At 43.9% G+C, this 13,582-nt stretch overlaps 1 protein-coding gene across 1 annotated transcript in view; it reads right to left on the reverse strand.

The window, feature by feature from the left end:
- Positions 1-470: 470 nt before the first annotated feature.
- LOC134346531 (nuclear factor 7, brain-like) overlaps positions 471-13,582 on the reverse strand; it is a 32,875-nt gene continuing 19,763 nt past the window's right edge. Inside the window, exon 6 of the mRNA XM_063047942.1 lies at positions 471-1,086. Within this exon, the coding sequence (XP_062904012.1) occupies positions 554-1,086 (533 nt within the window). The 3' untranslated portion in view covers positions 471-553. The remainder of the gene's footprint in view (positions 1,087-13,582) is intronic.

Below are 13,582 nucleotides of genomic sequence, written 5' to 3' on the forward strand. Positions count from 1 at the left end.
CAAGGGACAGAAACTCAACAATTAAGCAACAGCTTCTTCCCCTCAGCCAAACGATTTCTGAATGAACATTGAATCCATGAACACTAGCTCACTACTTTTTATTTCTATTTTTGCTCTAATTATTTAATTTCACTATTTAATATATATCCTTACCAGAATTAGGTTTTTTCTCCATCATTACGCATTCCATCGCTCTGCTGGCGCAGAGTCAACAAATGTCACGACTTCTGCTGGTTATATTAAACCTCATTCTGATCCACATTCAACATGTCCCACCTCCCTGAGGTTCAGCTTGACTTCCTCCCTCCAGTCAGCACCCCCGCCACTTGTCCCGATTCTCCCGGCTCAGTGCCGGTGGACTGCAGGAGCCGGGGAGCTCAGGACCCGCCACCCGCGGCTGCTGCTGAATCCGCGGTGTTTCTGTCCCGTTGACCGATGCGGTGAACGAGTTAAAATAAGTGGATCGATAATTCTCACATCGTGTTTATTTCACTCTCCGCACATTTATATTTACACTGACTTACTCCTGACGCCGGTCCCGGACCCGACCCGTTTACAGACCCGCAGCGGAACCGGAGCAGATTCTCAGCCACTGGTTTCCATCCCAAGTCCAGAAGAAAGGATAAAGTTTCCCCGTGAATTTATTCCCAGTGAAGGTGTGGAGATGGGACTTGGTCTCCGCGTTGTAAAATGAAACTGTCCCGGACTGGTAACTGAGATAAACTCCCACCCTCCCGGGGATGGGACCGGCAGGGAGACGGGACTCAGGGGAGGTGAGAACCTTCATCTCGTCACCATCCCGCCCGATGGTCCAGAATCCGGTCTCCGGACTCCGTGTGACCGATCCCTTCCTCTTCACAGACTCTGCGGCGACTCCCAGACACCAGCACCGATTCCCCGTCACCTCCACCTCCCAGTAATGTCTCCCCGATGTGAACCCCTCCGATCCCAGCACACAACCCCAGACTGTGAACCTCTTCCCGGTGTCAGGGAGAATCCTCCGGGTCCGGGTCCGTCTCACACTCTTCCGATCCTCAGACACCTCGAGCAGCGGATTCGCCGTTTCCACATCCAGGGTGACAGAGACTGGGGGGAGAAGCAGAGAATTAGAGAGTCCCCGGGGATCGGGGGACCCCCGGGCAGCGCGGCCCCGGGACCGGACCGGGGGAGAGGCCGCTGGGCCTCAGGCTCAGTCGGGTGGCCAACAGGACCCTTTCCCGGGGTTTTAAACAAACTACAGCGGATGGACAACCAGCAGCTTCCCGAGGTTTTTCCTCTGGGATAAAGAGCTGAGTTTTCCCGATCAGCATAGGCAAAATTCTGCAGGAACTTAACGGATCAACGTGTGTGGCGGGAAGTGGCCAGGCCACGTTTCAAGTCCAGATCTTTCATGAAGAATGAAGGGAACGAGGGGAGATGACCAGTAAAAACCGGTGTGGGTAGGTGCTGGGACAACAACTGGATCCAGATGGGGATGGGGCGAGTGAATACAGGAGGGGTTTAAACAGGAGGTCAGAGAGCCTGTTCGGCCCAACACGTTTGTGCCAACCAACTTGCTTTAATGACATAGTCCTATTTGCTTGGCATCATACCGGTTTGTGCGAGGTCATTACAACTTGCATCCACTCTTGGAGTTTGGAGTTAAATTCTGGTGCTGTCTGGAAGGAGTTTTCTACATCCCCCACCCCCATGACTGCGTGGGTTTCCCCCAGATGCTCTGGTTTCCTCCAAAGGTGTACCAGTTACTAGGTTAATTGATTATTGTAAATTTTCTTGTGATTAGGCTAATGATAAATACTTGAGTTGCTCTACCCACCTCTGCAGCTTCTTCTGGCAACCTCTTCAGTTCCAGAGAGAAAGTCCCAGCCTGTCCAGCCTCTCCTTATAACCCAAGCTCTCCAGCCTCCGTAACATCCTTGTAAATCTGTATACACCCTCTCCAGGTGAGTTACATCCCTCTTATAGCAAGGTGACCAGAACTGTACACACTGCTCCAAATGTGGCCGGACCAACGTCTTGTACACACGGAACAGGAAGTCCCAGCTCCTGTACTCAGTATTCTGACTGATAAAGGCAAGCACTCTAAACTGTGTCATGGTTTTGAAGGAACGATGTACCTGTGCCACTTGGTCTCTCCGTTGGACAACATTCTCCAGAGTGGTACAATTGCTGTGTAAGTCCTGTCCTGGTTTGTTTCCCAAAGTACAACACCCCACATTTCCCTGAATTAAACCCCACCTGCCATTCCTCGACCCACTGGCCCAGTTGATCAATGGCCCATTGTAAACATAGATAACCCTCTTCACTGCCCACTGTACCACGAATCTTAGTGTCAATCATAAACCTACTAACTATGTCACCTGCATTCTCATCCAAATTATTAAAATGAATAACAAACAACTGCAGACCCAGCAGCAACGCCTGCAGGTCACAGGCCTCCAGCCCTCCAGCCCACCAGCCCACCGGGTTTAAGATTCACTTGGACGGACATTTCAATGGACAAGGCACAGAAGGAGTGTCACCTAATATCAGCCAGTGGGATGAGTGTAGATGGGTAAATAGGTCAGCACACAGGTGATGGGTTGAAAGGTCCATTTCTGTGATGTAAGACGATGATCCTGTGACTTTCAATCAACTGAATGACTGAGACCACACAGTTCTCTGGTGCAGAGAATTCCAAAGATACACCATCCGCTCGAGGGTATAACCACCCTGAGGTAGTCAGCTCTGACCCTCGACTGCTTGACAGCGGAAACATCCTCCCTGTGTTCCCTGAGATCTCCTCTCATTACTTTAAACAGAGAACGGAGAACATAGAACAGTACAGCACAGGAACAGGTCCTTCATTCAAAGTGACAGTGACTGATCGGTCCCGGCATCAATTCCTCTTCTATGTCAGATATCCAAAACCTCCATCCCCCGATCGTTCAAAAATTTCTTTCCCTCCACCTTAACTATATGCAATAATCAGGCCTCACACAAACTGCTGGAGGAAGTCAATGGGTCGAGCAGTATCTGTCGGGGAGAGGGACTGTCGACGTTTCATGTCAAAACCGTACATCAGGACTGAGAGTGGAGAGGGGAGATGGCCGGTATACAGAGGACAAGGGGAGTGATGAGGCAGGAGTGACTGTGGACTGAGGAGTGGTGATAAATGGTGGGCAGGTTACCCCAGGTTGGGGAGGGGTGGGGTAGTCTGGTCTCCAGTTGGGGGACACCAGGAGATGAATGACAGATGGAGATTGACAGAGAAACAAATGAGAGGACGATGGAGCGAGGTTGCAGGATTGGGTGATGGAGAGCGTGAGAAAGTGGAAAACAGGAAACCAAAGGCTGCCTTGTTTTGTAATCTTCTCAGTAACGGAGGTGATAATGGGAACCATTCGGGGAGAGACGAATGGCAGATGGAACCAGAACCGGATGGGAGAGGGCTGGAAAGCCTGTGAGTGAACAGTGTTTCTGGCCAGGAGGAACTACAGGCTACAAATGAGTGAATTTGAATGAATCAAGGACAGTGGAAGCAGACAGACCAAGTGTCTTTGCTCTTGCCATGAGGTGGAAGGAGACAGAGGCTGCCATTTTATGAACAATCTGTCCTCCATTTTGAGAACTTAAGTTGCTTGTCTTCATAAATGTTTTAAAGCAGAAACAATGCATCGGGTCATCTGCTGGGCTAAGGCTCATTTCCGAAAAAGAAGTTATTTCTGATATGCTCTTTGGTTGGAGGTTTGTGACTGCTGGGGCCTGTATCTGTTCTGCATGATTCGTGATGGTTACTGAAGAGAACAATAGAGCCATAAATTACCAGTTGTCATTTACTGGCGAGAGGGCAAAGAATGAATGCTAAACACAAAATAATCTGCAGATGCTAGGGCCAAAGCAACACTCACAACAAGCTGGAGGAACTCAGCAGGTCGGGCAGCATCCTGACGGAGGGTTCTGGCCCAAAACATTGACCAATCTTTTCCACGGATGCTGCCCGACCCGCTGAGTTCCTCCAGCTTGTTGTGAAAGAATGAATGCTGGTTGGAGTAGAACCAAAATGAATGTGTTAAAGGTCAGTCACATGACCCACAGCCAATAACACTGAAATGCAACATTTGAATTGGGTAAGCAGTGAATACAAAAGCAGACGATTCGAGTGTGCTGGCTGCATTGACTCTCTGAGAGTCACCATTGTGGATTTGAAATGCCCCACCGATGTTGAGATTCAAAACGGGACTATGAGGAACACAGGGCCAGCAGAGACTCTTTTTTACTGGGATTACCTTTTCTATTCTGTGACTGTTCATGGAGGATCTGGAAAACTCAGCAGGTGAGCACACAGGTAATCGGTTGTGTGCATTCACGTGTGCTTTCGTGGAGACAATAAAGGTACTTGTTGCGAATTACAGATTCTTTCTGTGCCTCCCTGATCATTATTACTAAGGGGAAGATCCATGTAGCAGTGTGAATAGATGGAACTACAAGGTGGAGGGGATGAAAATGGGCGACGAGGATCTCTTTGTTTTCTTGCCTACGATCCCACCCCCATCTCATTAGAACATGGGATAAATTTGCAGAGACCCTGGCAAACATATTTGCTTGACAATTCACCACAGGTGAGCTGCTGGAAGACTGGAGGGTGGCTCAGGTGGTGCCTTTGGTTGGGAAAGACCGGATGAGCAAGCTGGGGAACTCCAGGCCCCTGAGCCTAATATCAGTAGTGATAAAGCTTCTGAAAGACAGGATTGACAGCACTTGGAAAGGCAAGGATCGTCAGCACGGCATTGTGCATGAAAAAAAAATCATGGCTCGGGGGAGGACTTCCGGGTCACCAAGAGGATGGCATCATAGGAAAAGGTCTGTTGACAAAAAGGAATGTAAACTGCCCCAAACTCGAAATTAGACAAATATTTAGTATTGTATCACTTTTTCAATGAAAAGGGCAAGGATGGAGTCTGAGTACAAGAACAAAAAGTCCGCTCAGAAGGCTGATTAATATAAAAAGACGCAGCAAGAAGAGGGGCCTAGCTCCCCCACAGCTAGCCAGGACAGAGATAATGTGGAAGAATCGGTGAAACTGACTTTGATTCTTGGAGAGATTTTCGTAATTGCCGACCGGGTATCAACAAACAGCTGGAAGACATTAAAGGAGAAATAGGAAAAACTGATCTGAGGTTAGATGAAGCCGAAGCGAGGATTGTAGGGACTGAGAAGAGGCTGCAAAACGCAGAGGAAGTGACAGGAGAAATGCTAAAGCTACAAGAGCAGCTCCAGTGGAAGCTAACAGACCAAGAAGGCAAAATGTGAGGATCCATGGAGTTCCTGAAGGAGCTGAAGGTAAACCTGGATTGGTAATTCCCTTCGTGGAGAATCTGCTTAGACAGAACCTTGAAATACCAGACGCAAAAGACCGACAGATAGAAAGGGCCCACCACGCATTAGCACCACAGCCCCCGGCAGATGCCCAGCCCAGATCAATTCTAGTCAGATTTCTCAGTTACAGAACGAGGAAGAAATGCTTAAACTGGAATCGGAAAAGAAAGGCCTTATGTGGAACAACTGTAAAATCAGTTTGGACCACGATTACGCACCGGGGATCCTTGCCAGATGGAAGGAATACGCAGAAACACAGAGGGTCCTGAAGGAAAACAACATCAGATTTCGAACCCTGTATCCAGCTCGGCTACGAGTCTTTTACGATGAAGGGACAAAAACCTACGCTACAGTGGAGGAAACGCAAACAACAGGAATTCTGCAGAAGCCGGAAATTCAAGCAACACACATCAATGTTGCTGGTGAATGCAGCAGGCCAGGCAGCATCTCTAGGAAGAGGTACAGTCGACATTTCAGGACAAAGGGTCTCGGCCTGAAACGTCGACTGTACCTCTCCCTAGAGATGCTGCCTGGCTTCCTGCGTTCACCAGCAACTTTGATGTGTGTTGCTACATTGGAGGAGGCAACGTTGGATCTGGCGATTCGGGGACTACCCATTAAAGTTATCACCCAGGCGGAGTCGTTACTGGAGAAGATACAGAGAGTGCAGAATAATTGAGAAATGTCTGAAAAGAGTAAATTGTACTTAAGGTAAAATGAAAACTGATAATTGAAAATAATCTAGACGGAATAACTTGAATGATAGCAATATGGTCAAGACATGAAAAGGAGAGGATTCTCAATGACGGTTCACACTGCGGAGGGCCCTCTAACACAGACTGGAGATAGGGGTGATCCCTCTGAACTGAAGCGGGTCAGTGTTCAGGCCTCACTGTTGGAAGTCGGGAAAATTTTTCAAATGCTCTATGTTCAAAAATGCCTAGGGTTTGGTTTTATGTTCTGGTTTATTCTTGAGGAGGGATTGCTTACTGTTCGTTTAGTAGAGTGTTTTTTTTCTAATAGAGAAAAATGCAAATTGAACTGGTAAAAATAATTTCCTATAATGTAAATGGCATTTTGAATCCAATTAAGAGAAATAAGATTATGTCTAAATTGAAAAAAAGAGAGGGCACAAATAGCTTTCCTCCAGGAAACGCACATGAGCCAATCCGAACATGCAAAATTAAAAAGAATGGGCTTTAAGCATGTACTTTATTGATCATATAAATTGGGCCACAAAAGAAGAGTAGCTACTTTAATATCAAGTGCTCATAATTATGAACATATTTCAGAGACTAAAGACAGGGATGGGCGATTTGTAAAAATTACAGGAAGAATAGAAGGTACTGAAATAACATTGTTAAATGTTTATGCTCCACCAGGTTGTGAATGGTCATTCTATAGACACATTTTTGACATAATGGTCAGTCCTCAAGGGCAGTAATCTGCGGAGGGGATTGTAATATTAGGTTAAACCCTGCATTTGATTCTTCAAGAACAGGTATTCAGAATAAACCTCTGACTAGGAAAGTGAATTCATTGATGGAGGAGCTGGGAATTATAGATGTGTGGAGGGAATTACATCCCACTAGTAAAGACTATACACATTATTCTTTCCCTCATTCAGCTTATTCAAGGATAGACTTTTTTTATATATATATTTAACATAGATAGATTCAGGATAAAAGAGTGTAATATTGCAACAACTGATCTGTCGGACCATAGTCCAGTCTCTATATCTCTAATTCTGGAAAGGAAAATGAAGAAAAGACTATGGAGGTTAAATTCACATATACTCAATAACCCAAAAGTAATGGAGAAATTAAGGGGAGAAATCAACGAATACTTGGACCATAATGACACGGGAGAAACATCACCAGTGATCTCATGGGATACATTGAAAGCTGTACTGAGAGGGAAAATTATTTCCATTACTACTCACATGTGAAAATTCAATGAACAAAAACTAGCAGAACTTCAAGGAAAATTGAAACAACTTCAAGTTGTAGATAGCAACAAAATTAGTTCTAATTTAAAACAGGAAATTAAGAAAGTGCAAAGTGAAACTGATGATATATACAGATTGGAAACTCAAAGAAACTTTCTTTCCCTGAGACAAAAGAATTATGAAGTAGGAGGAAAATCAGCTAGATTATTAGCACATAAGTTACGTAAACAATAAGCAGATAATATAATTCATAAAATAAAGAATCCAAAAACAAAGCTTGTGGAGAATACAATTGGGAAAATACAAGAGAGTTTTGAAAGAAACATATTATCGAGAGCCGTACTCTCAACCCCGGGCCTCCAACGAGCCCTATATAGACACTTTCCTGAATACTTTAGATCTACCCAAGCTTACAGATTTACAAAATGAATGCCTATTAGAACCAGTAAATGCTAAAGGACTGAACGCGGCCATCTCTAGATGAAAGGTCGGAAGGTCTCCAGGCTCTGATGGGTTTACCTCAGAGTGGTACAAATCGCTGAAGTCACTGTCAGTTCCATTATTACTTAACAACTTTAATTGGATCTTACAGAGAGGAGAAACTCCACCTTCCTGGAGAGAGGCGATTATCTGAGTTATTCCTAAAGAGGGTAAAGATAAACTAGAATGTGGTAATTACTGGCCAATCAGTGTTCTTAATTTGGACTACAAATTATTTACATCTATACTAGCTCGTAGACTGGAAAAGCTTCTACCTGGCCTCATCCACTTAGACCAGACTGGATTCATTCAGCAAAGGCAAACTCAGGACAACATAAGGAGAACTTTACACATATTAGAACAGGTTATTAAGAACGGGACAGAGACAACGGTAGTGGGATTAGACGCTGAGAAAGCTTTTGACTCAGTTGGTTGGTGTTCAGAAAAGCTTTCTAAATCAATATATAGAGGGACCAACTAGAGCGGATGCAATATTGGATCTCCTGTTAGGGAAACGAGTTAGGACAAGTGACGGAAGTCTGTGTAGGGGAGCACTTTGGTTCCAGTGATCATAACACCATTAGTTTCAACTTGATCATGGACAAGGATAGATCTGATCCTAGGGTCGAGGTTCTGAACTGGAAGGAGGCCAAATTTGAAGAAATGAGAAAGGATCTAAAAAGCGTGGATTGGGACAGGTTGTTCTCTGGCAAAGGTGTGATCGGTAGGTGGAAAGCCTTCAAAGGAGAAATTTTGAGAGTGCAGAGCTTGTATGTTCCTGTCAGGATTAAAGGCAAGGTGAATAGGAATAAGGAACCTTGGTGCTCAAGGGATATTGCAACTCTGATAAATAAGAAGAGGGAGTTGTATGACATGTATAGGAAACAGGGAGTAAATAAGGTGCTTGAGGAGTATAAGAAGTGCAAGAAAATACTTAAGAAAGTAATCAGGAAGGCTAAAAGACATGAGGTTGCCTTGGCAGTCAAAGTGAAGGATAATCGAAAGAGCTTTTACAGGTATATTAAGAGCAAAAGGATTGTAAGGGATAAAATTGGTCCTCTTGAAGATCAGAGTGGTCGGCTATGTGCGGAACCAAAGGAAATGGGGAGATCTTAAATAGGTTTTTTGCATCTGTATTTACTAAGGAAACTGGCATGAATTCTATGGAATTAAGGGAAACAAGTAGTGAGATCATGGAAACTGTACAGATTGAAAAGGAGGAGGTGCTTGCTGTCTTGAGGAAAATTAAAGTGGATAAATCCCCGGGACCTGACAGGGTGTTCCCTCGGACCTTGAAGGAGACTAGTGTTGAAATTGCAGGGGCCCTGGCAGAAATATTTAACATGTCGCTGTCTACCGGTGAGGTGCCGGAGGATTGGAGAGTGGCTCATGTTGTTCTGTTGTTTAAAAAAGGATCGAAAAGTAATCCGGGAAATTATAGGCCGGTAAGTTTAACGTCGGTAGTAGGTACGTTATTGGAGGGAGTACTAAGAGACAGAATCTACGAGCATTTGGATAGACAGGGACTTATTAGGGAGAGTCAACATGGCTTTGTGCGTAGTAGGTCATGTTTGACCAATCTCTTGGAGTTTTTCGACGAGGTTACCAGGAAAGTGGATGAAGGGAAGGCAGTGGATATTGTCTACATGGACTTCAGTAAGGCCTTTGACAAGGTCCCACATGGGAGGTTAGTTAGGAAAATTCAGTTGCTAGGTATACATGGAGAGGTGGTAAATTAGATTAGACATTGGTTCGATGGAAGAAGCCAGAGAATGGTGGTAGAGAATTGCTTCTCCGAGTAGAGGCATGTGACCAGTGGTGTGCCACAGGGATCAGTGCTGGGTCCATTGTTATTTGTCACCTATATCAATGATCTGGATGATAATGTGGTAAATTGAATCAGCAAATTTGCTGATGATACAAAGATTGGAGATGTAGTAGACAGTGAGGAAGGTTTTCAGAGTCTGAAGAGGGACTTGGACCAGCTGGAAAAATGGGCTGAAAAATGGCAGATAGAGTTTAATACAGACAAGTGTGAGGTATTGCATGTTGGAAGGACAAACCAAGGTAGAACAACACACATAAAAGTTGCTGGTGAATGCAGCAGGCCAGGCAGCATCTCTAGGAAGAGCAAGGTAGAACATACAAGATTAATGGTAAGGCACTGAGGAGTCCAGTAGAACAGAGGGATCTGGGAATACAGATACAAAATTCCCTAAAAGTGGCGCCACAGGTAGATAGGGTCGTAAAGAGAGCTTTTGGTACATTGGCCTTTATTAATCAAAGTATTGAGTATAAGAGCTGGAAATTTTATGATGAGGTTGTATAAGGCATTGGTGAGTCTGAATCTGGAGTATTGTGTTCAGTTTTGGTCACCAAATTACAGGAAGGATATAAATAAGGTTGAAAGAGTGCAGAGAAGGTTTACAAGGATGTTGCCGGGACCTGAGAAACTCAGTTACAGAGAAAGGTTGAATAGATTAGGACTTTATTCCCTGGAGCGTAGAAGAATGAGGGGAGATTTGATAGAGGTATATAAAATTATGATGGGTATAGATAGAGTGAATGCAAGCAGGCTTTTTCCACTGAGGCAAGAGGAGAAAAAAAAACACAGGACATGGGTTAAGGGTGAAGGGGGAAAAGTTTAAAGGGAACATTAGTGGGGGGCATCTTCACACAGAGAGTGGTGGGAGTGTGGAATGAGCTGCCAGACGAGGTGGTAAATGCGGGTTCCTTTTTAACGTTTAAGAATAAATTGGACAGGTGGACAGGTACATGGATGGGAGGTGTATGGAGGGATATGGTCCGTGTGCAGGTCAGTGGGACTAGGCAGAAAATGGTTTGGCACAGCCAAGAAGGGCCTAAAGGCCTGTTTCTGTGCTGTAGTTTTTCTATGGTTTCTATGGTTGGGTATTCCTATACAGAGTGTTAGAAAGATTCGGCTTTCAAGAAAAGTTTATTAAGGTATTCCAGAACTTATATGACAGCCCTACAGCTCGAATTAAGATCAATGGGGGCCTCTCTGACTCTTTTATTTTGGAGAGGGGAACTAGACCGGGATGCCCAATTTCCCCTCTCCCTTTTGCACTATATATTGAACCTCTTGCCCAACTAATAAGAAAGAGCAGAATTGTAAAAGGTATCAAGGTGGCAGGGATTGAACAGAAAGGTGGCGCTATTCGCAGATGACGTCTTAGTCTATTTGAGTGAACCAGAAAAAGCACTTATAGGATTGTTTACACTGTTGGATGAGTTCAGGAAAATATTAGGTTATAAAATTAATGTAAAGAAAACGCAGGTTTTGTCCTAAAAATATACTGCATCCAAAAAACTGCAGGATACATATGATCTTGAGCGGGAAGCTGAATCATTAAAATATTTAGGAATAACCCTGCCAAAAGATCTTTCAACATTGTCACAGGTAAATTATGGGCCATTAATTTCAGAGATAAAAGCAGCTACTGTATACAGAAGTGAAATCTTATCCCTTTTTTAAGTTTGAATTCAAGGATAAATACCATACAAATGAATATTCTCCCTTGGTTACTTTATCTTTTCCGGACTTTACCTGTGGAGGTGGATGATAATCAATTCAGGGAATGGGACAAATTGATTTCCCGCTTTATCTGGCAAGGAAAGAAACCTAGAATCCGATTTAACACCTTACAGTTAGGAAAGGAAGGAGGAGGTATGGCACTTCCTTGTTTGAGAAATTATTTTTATGCTTCACAGACAACCCCTCTGTTATATTGGTGTAATAGGGAATATAAGGCTAGACGGAAGGAAATTGAATTTGGATTGATTGACAGTTTTCTTCTCCAGGCCTCAATAGTGGACAAAGGACTGATGGCCCAATTGGAAAAGACTAAAAACAGCTGGATAAATCTCACATTAAAAGTATGGTAGAAGGTGGCGAATTCATGTGGAATTAACAACATGTTAAAACTTTTCAGATGGTGTGCTTATGAAGCCAAATTTCTTCCCAGCAGAGGAGATAAAAAGATTTGAACCGTGGATAAAGAAAGGTCTGACAACTTATCTCACATTCACACACAAAGTTTTCAATCCCTGCAGGTCAAACATGGCCTAGAACACAATGACTTTTTTTTTTTTAGGTACCTTCGAGTACGACATCATGTTAACCAGAGTTGTAGATATACAGACATATCAACAGTAGAATTAGAGTTTTTCCAGATTCTGAATTCGGCTTACAGCTCAATACCAAGTAAATCAATTTCTCGATTATATAATGCCCTCTCTCACACCAAAAATGAAAACGTATATTAAAGAGAAGTGGGAGAAAGAAGCGGGGTTGGTACTTTCAGAGGAAGCTTAGGGGAAAATATGCAGCTTCCAGTGCTCTTCGACTAACTCTTTGATTTGGAGAGAACATTGTTGGAAAAATATTATAAGATACTTCGAGACCCCATATCAGGAAAAATATAAAGACACAAACGTGGCATGTTGGAGAAGGTGTGGCTCCAAGGAGGCAAAACATTTCCACATTTTTTGGGATTGCCCTAAATTAAGTTCATATTGGGAAGGTATTCACAAACATTAGTTAAGGTATTCAAGACTCAGATAACTCTGAAATTTGAAACTCTCTACTTGGGGGATGTATTGTTTCTGGAACAGAAGATAGATATAAAGCTGCTGCTGGCCCTTTCAGCAGCAAGTAAGAAATCAATCACCAGAAAGTGGTTAAATCCAACATCACCGACATTAGAAGATTGGCATGAAATCATTTTGCAAATATTTAAAATGGAAGAGATGACCTATTCTCTGAGAATTCAAAAGGAAAAAATTTTGTCAAATTTGGAATAAATGGATTGAATTTATAACCCCAGAGTGAGCAGACTTTAGATGACTCTCCGAATGGTTTATACTGTTCGTCTCACCAACATAGTAATAGTGTTAATGTCAGCACCCTTGGCTCGAATATTTAACATAGAACAAAGAACATAGAATAGTACAGCACAGTACAGGCCCTTTGGCCCACAATGTTGTGCCAACCATCAAACCCTGCCTCCCATATAAGCCCTCACCTTAAATTCCTCCATATACCTGTCTAGTAGTCTCTTAAACTTCACTAGTGTATCTACCTCCACCACTGACTCAGGCAGTGCATTCCACGCACCAACCACTCTCCGAGTAAAAAACCTTCCTGTAATATCCCCCTTGAACTTCCCACCCCTTACCTTAAAGCCATGTCCTCTTGTATTGAGCAGTGGTGCCCTGGGGAAGAGGCGCTGGCTATCCACTCTATCTATTCCTCTTATTATCTTGTACACCTCTATCATGTCTCCTCTCATCCTCCTTCTCTCCAAAGTATAAAGCCCTCGCTCCCTTAATCTCTGATCATAATGTATACTTTCTAAACCAGGCAGCATCCTGGTAAATCTCCTCTGTACCCTTTCCAATGCTTCCATATCCTTCCTATAGTGAGGCGACCAGAACTGGACACAGTACTCCAAGTGTGGCCTAACCAGAGTTTTACAGAGCTGCATCATTACATCGCAACTCTTAAACTCTATCCCTTGACTTATGTAAGCTAACACCCCATAAGCTTTCTTAAGTACCCTATCTACCCGTGAGGCAACTTTCAGGGATCTGTGGACATGTACCCCGAGATCCCTATGCTCCTCCACACTACCAAGTATCCTGCCATTTACTTTGTACTCTGCCTTGGAGTTTGTCCTTCCAAAGTGTACCTCCTCATACTTCTCTGGGTTGAACTCCATCTGCCACTTCTCAGCCCACTTCTGCATCCTATCAATGTCTCTCCGCAATCTTTGA

The sequence above is a fragment of the Mobula hypostoma genome, chromosome 5, assembly GCF_963921235.1.
Source record: "Mobula hypostoma chromosome 5, sMobHyp1.1, whole genome shotgun sequence".
NCBI classification, from domain to species: domain Eukaryota; kingdom Metazoa; phylum Chordata; class Chondrichthyes; order Myliobatiformes; family Myliobatidae; genus Mobula; species Mobula hypostoma.